At 39.9% G+C, this 12943-nt stretch overlaps 1 protein-coding gene across 6 annotated transcripts in view; it reads left to right on the top strand.

The window, feature by feature from the left end:
- Nucleotides 1-12648, top strand: part of uros (uroporphyrinogen III synthase) — a 16190-nt gene extending 3542 nt beyond the window's left edge. For all 6 annotated transcript variants that reach the window (XM_088324023.1, XM_088324021.1, XM_088324024.1 and 3 more), the window contains 8 exons: nucleotides 710-793; nucleotides 2721-2811; nucleotides 4674-4748; nucleotides 7453-7527; nucleotides 8625-8708; nucleotides 10187-10272; nucleotides 10352-10450; nucleotides 12404-12648. In XM_088324023.1, the coding sequence (XP_088180149.1) occupies nucleotides 710-793; nucleotides 2721-2811; nucleotides 4674-4748; nucleotides 7453-7527; nucleotides 8625-8708; nucleotides 10187-10272; nucleotides 10352-10450; nucleotides 12404-12526 (717 nt within the window). In that variant the 3' untranslated portion in view covers nucleotides 12527-12648. The remainder of the gene's footprint in view (nucleotides 1-709; nucleotides 794-2720; nucleotides 2812-4673; nucleotides 4749-7452; nucleotides 7528-8624; nucleotides 8709-10186; nucleotides 10273-10351; nucleotides 10451-12403) is intronic.
- Nucleotides 12649-12943: the final 295 nt, after the last annotated feature.

Below are 12943 nucleotides of genomic sequence, written 5' to 3' on the forward strand. Positions count from 1 at the left end.
GTTTCCTCCCACATTCCAAAGACATGCTTTTCAGGTGGATTGGCCAGTCCAAATTGTCCCTACGTGTGAATGAGCGAGCGAGTCTTTTGTCCCTGTGTGCCCTGCGATTGGCTGGCAACCAGTTCAGGGTGTCCCCTGCCCACTGCCCGATGATTGCCGAGATGGGCTTATCCTCAGCTACCCTACTGAGGATAAGCGGTGCAGCTAATGAGATGAGACGAGACATAGTGTTTTTCAGATTATTTGACAATGTTTAAGGTTTCATGTGAAAATAACCTGCAATATCTTTGCCGGTGTGACCGTTACAGTATTGTATCATCTTTATTGTTTTCTTCTTATGTCCGGTTCTCTCAACTCCTCTTATTCACTGACGCCGTCATGTGAAACTCAGCGTAGTCTTCTTCAGTGTGGAGTCTGCTGGCGAGCGCCTGGTGGCCAGGCCTTTGCTCACGGGGTCCGGCCGGGCACAGCCCGAAAGGACACCTCATCAATATATTACAAGAAGTACATGAGCTATCATACCAACGTTAATTTCTATTACAAAAAATCATAGGTGGATGAATTTGTATTTATTTTACATAGTGGAATTCATACTGCAACGCTGTGCTCTGTGGCACTGGTTTCACTTAGCTTTAGACAAAAAGTGCCATTTAGTGGTCAAATATTACACACTGGGGCTTTAAAGTTGATATTTTTTGCAATTCTGCAGGAGATGACGTCACGTGGCCTGCAAGCTACACTCTTGCCTGTTCTCTCGTTTCAGTTTGTTTCTATAAACACCCTGTCAGATAAGGTAAGCAGCCATTTGTTGTTGCTCACTTTAAAATGTTACTTAAAGGGACAGTATGTATTTTGTACAGTGTTGGGCACTTCTCAATACTTTGAAAAAGTAATTAGTTAAAGTTACTCACTACTTCTTCCAATATGTAACTGAGTAACCGAATTACTCTATAGTAAAAGTAACTAGTTACCAGGGAAAGTAACTATTTTCGTTACTTTAAATCAGTAACGTCAAACTCGATTGCACCAAAACTCAAACCGCACCTTTGGTAGCGGGCCGAACAGAGTAAATATTTATTGAATACATAAAACTTTTTTTTAACGTAAAACAACAGGAATATTACACTTAAACATCAAATAACATAAAAATATATCCTGTCAAAACTGTAGAAATTAAAAATGTGAAAAAAATGAGACTATAAATAAAATTTGTGCTTTCACTTTGGGAATTTTGCCTTGGTGAAAAACATATGCTGGGTCCTCATATTTTTCTTTAAAAATTAAAATTTCTGTATTCTCTGCTCCGCATTCAGGTTTACTCTGATGTTTTGTCAGGTAGTTCCATTTTACTGTACATTGAATTCCTTAATTACAGCCACATTAGCTCCACAAAGCAGACACACGGGTTTACCGGCAAATTCAGTTCACCAATATTCAGCCTCGGCTACAACCCGTTTTGATCCCGATCACGTCTGCTCTCCCGTCCCGGCTTACGACCCCTTTTTGTTCCCGACTATGTCTACTCTCCCTTTCTGGCTTTCGACTCGTTTCCGACCCCGACCACGTCTTGCGCTCCCAGTCCTAGCTACCGACCAGTTTTCCGCCCTTGATACTGCCATCACTCACTGCGGAAGATCCACTTCTGTGATCGGATCACAATCCAAGTACGAGAGTGACTTGCTTCCCGCGTCCAGCGAAAACCGGATTGTGGGCACTGCTCTTCCTCTCTCTTTCAATAAAACTTGTGGTAAACCTCATGCAAGTGGGTCCTGTTTCCGTTCTGGTCCTGACACACACACAAAACGTAAACATACAAAACGTACGTTAACACACAAAAACGTAAACATGCAAAACATGTATAAACATACAAAATGTATGTAAACACAAACTGAATGAAAATTCACACAAAAATGTACATAAACATACAAAAAGATACAGGAACACATAAACCGTACGTAAATGTACACAAAAAAGTTTATGTAAACACACACATCGTGTTCCACAGACAGACTGAGGAGATAATTTCTCCCTCATGCCATGAGGCTCTTTAACTCCACCTGGGGGAGTGTAAGTCAAGTCATGTTTATTTGTACAGCCCTTAATCACAAAGAGTCAAAGGGCTGCACAGATCAAAGACTATTGCAAACTACAGACTATTATGACACCATCCTCTCATCTAAAACCTACATGAGAGCAAATAATACACAGATATTGTCAACATAAAATATAGTTTATTCATATGCTATAGACTAGAAGTGTGTTTTAAGCTTAGATTTAAACATTTCCACTGAGGTTGCAGATCGAATCTCAGGGGTGAAGAGCATTCCACAGCACCGGGGCCAGAATGGAGAACACTCTCGAACCTGCGGATCTCTTCTTGGCTCTTGGGATCACTAGTAGACTAGAATTTTTAGAGCGAAGGCTCCGGACCGGAAAATAGGGGGAAATTAAATCTGAAAGATATGAGGGAGCAATTCCTTGCATGATTTTGTATACTACCAACAGAACCTTGAAATCACATCTTAAGCTTACAGGGAGCCAATGCAGGTTAGCCTAAAATCGGGGTCATGTAATCAAACTTTCTTGTCTTTGTCAAAAGCCTCGCTGCATTCTGCCTTGTCCTTTTTAGCACTTCTTTCAGTCGTGCAATACATTTAGTGGTAAAAAAAAAAAAAACACCATGTCCCTTTAAACACAATTTTATGACCTCCACCCTAAAGCTTTTCCAACCGGAAAAACACGGCGGCCTCATATTCACAAGCCCGAGAGCTGTGGAAGCAACACAGATGTGCATACAGGAAAGAAAAGAAGGTAAGAAAACATCTACAGCAGGGGTCTCCAACATGGTTCTTGTGAGCACCAGGGTGCCCCCTAAGGATAGCTGAGGTCCCTGCGGGCCTGTTCTGAAAATAGCTCACCAGTGCTCGGTTATTGTGATTTTCCAGGAAAATTATGATTGACTGAGTCTATTTAACCCTACTTTCAAAAAATGTATTCTGTAATAACATGTTAACAACATATTAGCTCAATCAATGTCAGCCTTACTGAAATTGATTTTTGACATTTATAGCAGTCAATGAGAGCCTAGGTAAGATGTCTATAGCAATTAAAGGCAGCCTAACTAAATCAGATTTTTGACGTACCTAGCCATAGTGGCAGCCTAGCTAATGAAGATATTTTTTAATGTCTATAGTTGTTAATGGCAACCTAGCTAGAATCCTCTGTAGCCGTTTATGAATACCTAGTCAAAATAGATACTTGACGGCTATGGATGTCAAGCATCCATTAACTAGGCTGCCGTTAACAGCTACAGACAACCAAAATCCATGTTAGCCAGACTGATGTTGACCGCTAGAAATGTTAGCGATGAATTTTAACAAGGCTGCCAATTACTGCTGGACACGTCAAAGACCCCTTTTAGCAGTGTCTGAAATAACGTCTGCCCAGACGTCCGGGGCGTGCATCTTTTACGTCGGGCGTACAACTTACACAACGTCTCTGCCCAGGTGGCCGACAACTTTTTCAAGAAAGAAAAACCAAACTTTCCTTTTTTATTATTATTATTATTATTATTATTTTTTTTTTCAAATCGAACGTTTGCTTTATTCCAATTTCAAAATCTTTGTTCGGTTTGGAAATTTCTGAATTACGTTTCGTTTGGCAATTTGCATACTCGGCAGCCAATCAGAAGCCTGAATCGAATAACTTAATGCTTCCGGACTCTCCCGAGTGTTATAATGTCTTGCATTTGCATATCATTTTCCAAAGTAGACGCACAGAGAACACAAGAAAAAATGATAAGTGTTTAGGAATCAAGCCAAAATCTCAGCCCCAGAAGAAAGATTTAAAAGAAGCTGACAAAATGATGACGCTACAAAACGTAAACGTACATTAAAAGCATCGTGGAAAGAAGAGGGACGTGACTTGTAGCAGACGACGCAACGCAAACTTTGCATGAATGAAGATGAGTAAATACAGGTGCATTCTGATGGCAGATTGAAAATAGTGATGTCATACACGCGCAATGAATGTTATAAGTAGATTTATAATAAACCTAAATTTAAAGTGTTGTTCTGTTACATATTCTGATTATCAATCCTTAATACTTGGCAACAACGGTTTTCTTTTGCGATGAGTCGTCTTATTGTGTTTCAAGTTGTGAAAATTGGGCCAGGCAACATTATGGCTGGGCAGGCAACTTTTCAGAGTTGTCTGCCCTGGTGTCCGCTAACTTTTTGTCATGAGTTTCAGACACTGCTTTTAGTTAGGCTTCCAATGACGACCATATCCGTCAAGGGGCCATTTTGACTAGGTTGCCATAAACGGCTATAGACATTAAACATTCATTCAAGCGAGGTTGCCATTGAGGAATAAAGACATCAAAAATCAATTTGAGCTAGGCCTAGCTAAAATGTTTTTTGACGCCTATAGCCTATAGACATCTTTAGCCATGTATGGCAACCCAGTCAATATCTTTAACTACTATAGCTGTATTTGGGAGCAAATTAGTTAATAACCTAAGTCACTTAGAAATGCATATCAAACGGTGTGCCCTTTGCGCTAACTGGTAGCAAAAAGTAGCTTGAAAAATGTTTGGGACCCCCTAGTGTACAGAAAATGCAAAAGACACAAAATGTGTGGATAAAATTGCTCTTTTGTTTGTTTGAACACAGAATGGGAGCGCTCAGTGAAGGACGAGTGGAAGGCAAAGTCTGTTTATGTTGTAGGGGAGGCGACAGCTGCTTTAGGTAAACTTTGAGGTGGCGTTACGGACATTAGTAATAGTCGTATAATAGTCGTAAGCTATAACAGTAGTTGTACGCCATGTGCCGCAATTGTTCCTCAACAGGTTGTCACACATTCCTGAAGTGTGGCACATCTTCTTTTGTCCGTCTTTTATGACAGTGTTGGGCAACTATTTGGAGTCAAGTCGAAATGGTTTCAAATATATGGCCAAGGGGCCTATCCTTGAGACCTTTTTTTTTATTTATCAAAAATTATACATGCCGACATCTACATGTTATAGTTCTTTATATTTGTTTTTAAATAGATCAGGAGTGCCAAACTCATTTGATCTTTGGGTCCATTTGGTAGAAAAAAAACTTTTACCGGGGGCCGGACTAGTAGATTAAAGAGAGAACAAGAGAAAAAAAAAACAAAAGAGAGAAAAAGAAAGAGAACGAGAGAGAAGTTGAGAGAACAAAATAATTAAAGAAAGGAAGATAGACCAAAAGAGAATGATAGAAAATGAACCAAGAAAGAGAGAACAGAGAAAGAGGAGAGACAACAGGGGAGAGAGCAAGATAGAGAAAATGAGAATACACAAGAGTAAAAAAGAGAACGAGAGAACAAAAAAAGAACAAAGGAGAGGAGAAAAGTTCGAAGAAAGAAACATGGATAGAGAGTTATATACAGAAAGAAGTGGGAGAGAGAGAGGAGAGAAAGACAGACAATGAAAGAAATAGAAAAGGAGAGGGATTGTAAGAGAAAATAAGAGACAGAGAGAGAACAAGAGATACAAAGAACCGAATAAAGAGAAAAGGAGAGAAAAGGAGAAAGCAGATAAAGAGAACAAAATAAGAGAAGAAGAGAGCTAGCGAAAAAGAAAACAAGAGAGAGCCTGAGAGAGAAAAAGGAGAATGACAAAAGAGGGAGAACTAGAGAGAGAACAAGAGAGAGAAAGAGCTACAGTAAGAGAAAAATGGTCAAAGAGAGAGAGAGAGCCAAAAAGAAAGACATTGAGATAGTGAGAGAGCAAGAGAGAGAAGAGAGTGTGGAAGAGGAAAAAAAGAAAAGAAGAGGTAGAAATGGAGAGAGAAAAATAAAAAAAGAAGAAGAAGAGAGAGAAAGAGTGAGATAATAACAAGAGAAAGAGAGAGTCAGAAAGGTAGGAAGAAAAAGTTCATAAAATATAGAGAGGTAAGAGAAAGAAAACCAAGTAACATAGCTCCTGGTGCTTTGCGGGTGGTGCCTGCATCATGCGGACATATTTCAAACTGCCGCTGATTTTTCTCTTGTGCTTTTCCAGGTATTGTCTCACAAGCCAAAATAAAACATTGGCAGGCCTGACCTGATCCGCATACCGCATGTTTGGCACACGTGGATAAGTTTCATCAAATTGGTTTTGAGATGCTCACAATGATCCAAAATCATATATTAGTTATAAGCACTACATTTGCTATATAGTTTTGTAGTATTACTGTAGTTATGTTTTTGCATTTTTGTAGAACTTCTGCACTCAGATTTTTGTAGAATTTCTGTATTTTTGTAGTCTCACTGTAGTTTTACTTTTACATTACTTTTGTAGTATTTCTGCAGTAGTATTACCATAGTATTGTTTTTGTAGTATCCCTGTCATATTTTTGTACCGTCTTTTGTAGTATATCTGTTGTATACCTGTAACTGTATTTTCAGTATTTCTTTAGTACTATTTTTGTATCATTGTATCACTGTAGCAATACTCTTGTCTTCTTTCTTAAGCATTTTATTCTTTTTAGAATAAAAGCACAATAACATATTAGGTCTCTGTTTTAAGCACTAAATTTAACATTCAATTTTGTAGTATTTCTGGGGACAAAGTACGAGTAGTACTGTATTATATATATTTTCATTATATTTTGACCATTTTTCTCTAGTGGGCCGGATGAAAAAGCCTGCACCTGACTTGCGGGCAGTAGTTTGTTTTGACCTGTTTTATAGCCTGTGCAATAATCCCTGTTTTTTTTTTTGCGGGGCTTGCGTTCCACAAAAGGTCCTCCTATAGCATTGGTGGGTAAACTATGGTCCGCAGGCCACAGGCTTCATCATTTGCCTCGCCAAACGAAAACGGTAAACATATAATGGCAATACATATAATGGTAAATAAAGTACCCCTATCATTTTGTGCCAACCATGTCCCTTCCTATGTGATAACAACAAAAATACTACAACAAAAATACTGCATTATTGCTTAAAATCTTAAAGTCAAATTTAAAGCTTATAAACGGTGACCTAATATATTATTTTTTCATTCTAAAAAGAAAAAAGTACAATAGAAATACAACAAAAATACTACTACAGTATTACTGTAATACAAAAATACTACGACATAAATGTTACAGTAAAAATACGACTACAAAACGATTTCAAATTTACTACTATGGATGTACTATAAAAATACTGCATACATACTATATAAATACCACTGCAGAATACTCTAAAACAAAAATCCTTAAAAAATAAAACAAATTTAAAACAAATTAAATAATGGAAATAGTAAAAAAATACAACTATCGGAATACTTTTTTCTAAAATGTGGCCCCCTAGCTCAGATGAGTCCAACACCCCTGCTGTACACCTCTTTTGTTTGTGTTTGCAATCAAAGCGCGATACTCCTTCATGGCCATTGCATTAGGTGATCGACTATTGCTAATAAGATTCAAATACGAGAAAAATGTGTTTTTTTCTCCGCAGTTGGCTGTCTTGGTCTGAAGCCATTAGGTGAGGACACGGGCACAGCAGAGGTCCTGTCGCATCTCATCATTCAACGTACGGAACCTTTTCAGTGTTGTCTTTTCAAAGGGTTATGGACAATTGGGCACAGGTGTGTGATAACTGGACACACCTGTGCCCAGTTCAAACCCTGGTTAGAACCCTCTGGTGGTAGGAGGTATGTCAGACTCTATCAATGGCCGGGTACCAAACAGCACCATAAAAAACAAAAACCCTTTCTTTATGGAGACTGCAGCGATGAGAACAGGATGCCTAAAGGTCCTTGCTCCTTGCCCCCGAGACAGGAAATCAGTGCACCGCCGAGGGGCCTTTTGCCCACAGCCAGGGCAGGAACATAAAAGACAAAAGTCACCGCTGGAACAGGGAGCCTCCCTCTGGGTCCATTGATGGTCGGGTCATTCTGTTAAGTTTTGCTGAAATAATGGACCTATGTGGGGGAGGCAGAAACCAGAGGCAGGGGTGCTCAAAAAGAGGGATTGCATTTAATACCAAAAGAAGGTACGAAGTGATGAACAAACATGGGTTCACAAAAAATTGAAATGTCCAAAGAAAACCAAACCTAACAAACTAGGACCAAAATTGTAGATGGAAAATGCAAGAAGCAAAGTAACAAAGTAACCAGAAAAAAGACAAACCTGACGTGATGGGAACAAAATGAAACAATGACCTGGCGGCGTTTAATGTTCAAAATGTATTTTTAAAGGGTTCTGGTTAAACTGGCACAGTAGTAATGCTAATTGTAATTCACCCTGGTCAACCCTGGAAGGGGGATTACCACATGTGAGGTCCTTTCCCAAGGTTTCTCTTTTTTCCCTCACACTGAGGTTTTTGAGTTGTTCCTTGCCTGCATGCTGGTTTAAGATCAGGTAATTGTACAATTTTGTAATTGTAATCCTGTGCAGTCCTTTGAGACATTTTTGTGATTAAGGGCAATATAAATAAATGTGACTTGACTTGTGACTTGTTGTACGAAAATTGGACACACCTGTGCTCAGTTCAAACCCCAGTTATTGCCCTCTGGTTGTAGGAGGTACGTCAGACCGTAACATTAAGTCCTTTTTTACACGTTTATCCTAGAATTCCATATCTACCATATTTTCTAAACTATAAGGAGCTTTCCCCTTTTATTTTAGGTGAGGACACTGACATCCCTCCCCTTTTATTCCCCTGTGGCTCCATTAAAAGAGAAGTTCTGTCTACAGCTTTAAGGAAGAACGGTAAATATCCTTTTTTACAGGGTTCGTAAGGGTGGCAATCGGGCCACGCAGTGTGAGTTATATGCTTACATCCATGTGCTGCTGAAGAAAACTAGAATTCTCCTGCATGATGTTTGAGGCATCTAATGGGGGCACAGTAAGGAGGCTTGGAATCCCTTCCTCTGTATCAATCTCCCAGAAAGAGTCAAAATCGTGCAGACTTTGGAAGAAGAGTGCCCTCAACCATCCTAAAACTTGTGGTGCTGAATGTGCGTGGTTATAGTACAATTGAAAATAAGGGAGGTGAGATCGAAAGTTTGTTTTTGAGAAGAAGGTTGGTTTTTTTCCCTTTTTTATTGTGCAGGGAAACATGGTTCTTTACTGAAAACCAATTAGACCACTGCTCCTCCGCGTTGAGAGGAGCCAGTTGAGGTGACTCGGGCATCTGAAAAGGATACCACCTGGTTGCCTCCCTTGGGAGGTGTTCCGGGCATGTCCCACCGGGCAGGAGGCCCCTGGGGGCGACCCACAACACGCTTGAGAGACTACGTCTCCAGGATGGCCTGGGAACGCCTCGGGATCCCATCAGATGAGCTGGAGAAAGTAGCTGGGGTTAGGGACGTCTGGGCTTCCCTGTAAAGGCTGATGCCCCCGCGACCCGTCCCCGGACAAGCGCAAGATAATGGATAGAATATAACAGTGACAGTGGACTTATTTGTGTGATACAGCTGCAAATAATTATTTGAACACCTGTGTATAATATAGAATTCTGACCCTAAAAGACCTGTTAGTCTACCCATTAGAAGTCCACCTGCACTCCATGTATCATCCTGAATCAGATGCACCTGTATTAGGTCAATAGCTGCATAAAGACACCTGTCCACCCCATTTTTGAAGCTTAAACACAAAAGAACAAGACTGCAATGGGCTAAGGAGAGGCAATCATGGAATGTGGATGACTGGATGAAGGTTATCTTCAGTGATGAGATACGAATCTGCATTGGACAAGGTGATGATGCTGGAATTTTTGTTTGGTGTGAGATTTAGTGCCTAAAGAAAACCTTTAAATTCACAGAGTCCTTCATGATATGGGGCTGCATGTCAGGCAAAGGCACTGGGGAGATAGATGTTGTCAAATCTGCAATAAATGCACGAGTTTACATTGACATTTTGGACAGCATTCTTATTCCTTCAATTGAAAAAATGTTTAGGAATGATGAACTAATTTTCCAAGAAGAAAATGCATCATGCGTAGAGCAAAAACAGTGAAAGGATTCCTTGGAGAGAGATGCATCCACTCAATGGCAATGGCCATGCAAATAGCCCAGATCTCAATCCAATTGAAAACCTGTGGTGGAAATTGGGAAAAAAAAAGCCACAAATTTTGCTCATTTTTCTACTTTTTATACATACAATACTTTCTTCCTTTTTTGTCTGAAAAAAAGCTGCTTAAGATGGATGGATCTTAATTATAAAACACTACACGGTATCTCCACTAGGCGTTCCCCTTGAAACATTGACTGTTTATCAAACAACCAAGCATCCTGATGTAGAGAACAAGCTCTCAAACTATTTTGCAACACAGGTAAGACTTACTTTTATGATGTGGGCACTATACGTGTTGGAATATTTGGCTATGAATTAAAAACCATTATCTCTCTTAGGGGCTTCCGGCGATTGTGGCTTTCTTCAGCCCATCAGGAGTCAACTTCGTCCTTCCGACTTTACGCCGGCTGGCCGGAGAACGTTTAACGCAAATAAAGGTTAAACTGGCAGCATCGCAAACAATCACAGTTACAGTAATCCCTCGTTTTAGCGGGGCTTTTCTTCCAGAAAGGACATGTGATCGAAAAGCTCACAAAGCAGAAGTCTGTATTTACTTTTCTTACGAATTAGCGCAAGAGGACACCCATTTTTATATACAGTTCTAAAATAGCAATTAACTAGATGGATTCTTAAATAGCTAAAAAGTAGCATGATAGTTAGGTAGAAAAGTAAACTGGTAAAAAACTAAAAGGGAGCTAGATAGCTAGCTAAAAAAGTAAAAAGGCAACAAAGCCTCGATAGAATGATAAGAAAGCTTGATAGGTACCTAGAAAGGAGACCAAAATTAAACTTGATAACTAGCAAAAAAGGGCAGCACGGCGGCGCAGTGGTTACCGCATGTGCGGCACAGTTCATGTCTTCCTGTGCGGAGTTTGTATGTTCTCCCCGTGCTTGCGTGGGTTTCCTCCGGGCACTCCGGTTTCCTCCCACATTCCAAAAACATGCATTTCAGGTGAATTGGCCGGTCCAAATTGTCCCTAAGTGTGAATGGGTGAGTGAGTTGTCTGTCCCCGTGTGCCCTGCGATTGGCTGGCAACCAGTTCGCAGTGCCCGATGATTGCTGGGGTGGGCTCCAGCACCCCCGCGACCCTACTGAGGATAAGCGGTGTAGCTAATGAGATGAGACTAGCAAAAAAAAGAAGAAAAATGTTAGCATTAGCATGAAAAAAGCTAGCTAGAGGGCTTGCTAAATAGCTAAAAAGGCAGGAAAAAAAGCTAGCCAGATATTTAGTTAAAAAACTGCATTTTTTGCTCATTGGCTCTCATGAACTGGAATTTATTTATTTGAATTTCTAAGATCATGTCATAACTATGTTGTCACAATGTTTTTACCAGGTAATTATTAAAAAATGCTGTTAAATAGACTCTGTCAAACATTATAAATTAAATTTTACAAAAAATTACTATGACCCAGCACTGGTAAGCTATCTTTTAGAACAGATTGGCGGGCACCTCTACTATTCTTAGGGGGCACTATGTTGGAGACCCCTTCTCTATTTTGCATTGAAACCAAAAAAACAAATCCTAAACCTCAAAAGAACATCTGACACACACTGCTTCCAAATGGCAAATGTCAGGATTGTCAAAAAAGACCAAAAAAGAATGGTTAAAAAAGGACCCAAAAACTTCAGAAAAAAAGGGACCCTGAATCGCCCCATTAAAACATTAAAAAAACAACCAAAAATGAACCCCAAAACAACCAAAATCCACCGAAAAGAAACTAAAGAAATCACCAAAAAAACGTCTCAGACCGAAAAATGAAAAATCCCCAAAAAAGAACAATATATGTCATGTAGGGTGTTCAAGCTGTCGGATTGGTATGGAATTTTAAAGTTGTGTTTTCAAAGTTTGAAGACTGCTTGAATTTTAGTGCTTGTAATTGCCTGAAATTGTTGCGATGTTTCTTTGGTTAGGTGTTGGGCTTGGGTTAGGAGTTAGGGTTTGGGCTTCAAATAAGGGTTTTAAACTTATTTTATTATAAACTATGTTTTAGGCTCCTTATTTAAGTATTAAAAACTTAATTTAAAATTCTAAAATAGGTTATGGGCTTGGTTTACAGTTAGTGTTAGGTGTAGGCTTAGGGTAAGGAACTAGGGTTTGAGCCTTATATTAGGGTTCTAAACCGAATGTAGGGTTCCAAAATGTGTTACAGAGGGGTTACAGATTGAAAAAGGAATAGGGCTAGGGTTATAGTCAGTGTTAAGTGTAGGGCTAGTGTTTGGCCTGCAAGTTACAGTTTTGAACTGATTTTAGGGGCTAGAGTTAGCATTTGCAACTAAGGTTTAAGCTCCCGTAATTTAGATTGGGAAACTGCGATACTGCGAAGGATCATTGTATATCCATTCGGAAAAATGTCAATTTTCTTAACACAAATTCTTCTAATTTGGCAGTTTGCTGCTATCGGGCCAACAACGCGGGACGCCCTGCAGGCACGGGCTTTGAACGTCAACTGCACTGCAGAAAAGCCGACTGCACAGCACCTGGCGGAGGCCATTAGCAAAGCATTAAAATGATTATTCTATTGTTATCTATAAATAATGCATATTGTACTGTGGTATATACTATCAACCATTTCAGGAACCAATTTCAACAAATTGTTAACATTCATCTATAAAGCAAAAATGGCTTCCTCCTACATGAGTTTGGATTGTATTTTTGATCACAATTTTGATGATTGGACCACAGTGACGTGTCGTGAGCTTCATTTCTGCTTATGCACAGTCACATTAGAGCAGTGGTGGGCAAACTACAGCCAAATGGCCACATTAGGCCCACAAGCAAAAAAGACACACACAAAAGTTCTATGGGACCATGGCCAACCCAAATGCCCAAACACCCCAACAAGTTAGGCACCTCGGCACCCAAGTTGGTCATGCTTTCGTCCCTCCAGATGGAACGGGACACAAGAAAGCAGCCATGTCACTCGGGTC

The sequence above is a fragment of the Urocampus carinirostris genome, chromosome 19 (assembly GCF_059441175.1).
Source record: "Urocampus carinirostris isolate Australia breed hairy pipefish chromosome 19, RoL_Ucar_1.0, whole genome shotgun sequence".
NCBI classification, from domain to species: domain Eukaryota; kingdom Metazoa; phylum Chordata; class Actinopteri; order Syngnathiformes; family Syngnathidae; genus Urocampus; species Urocampus carinirostris.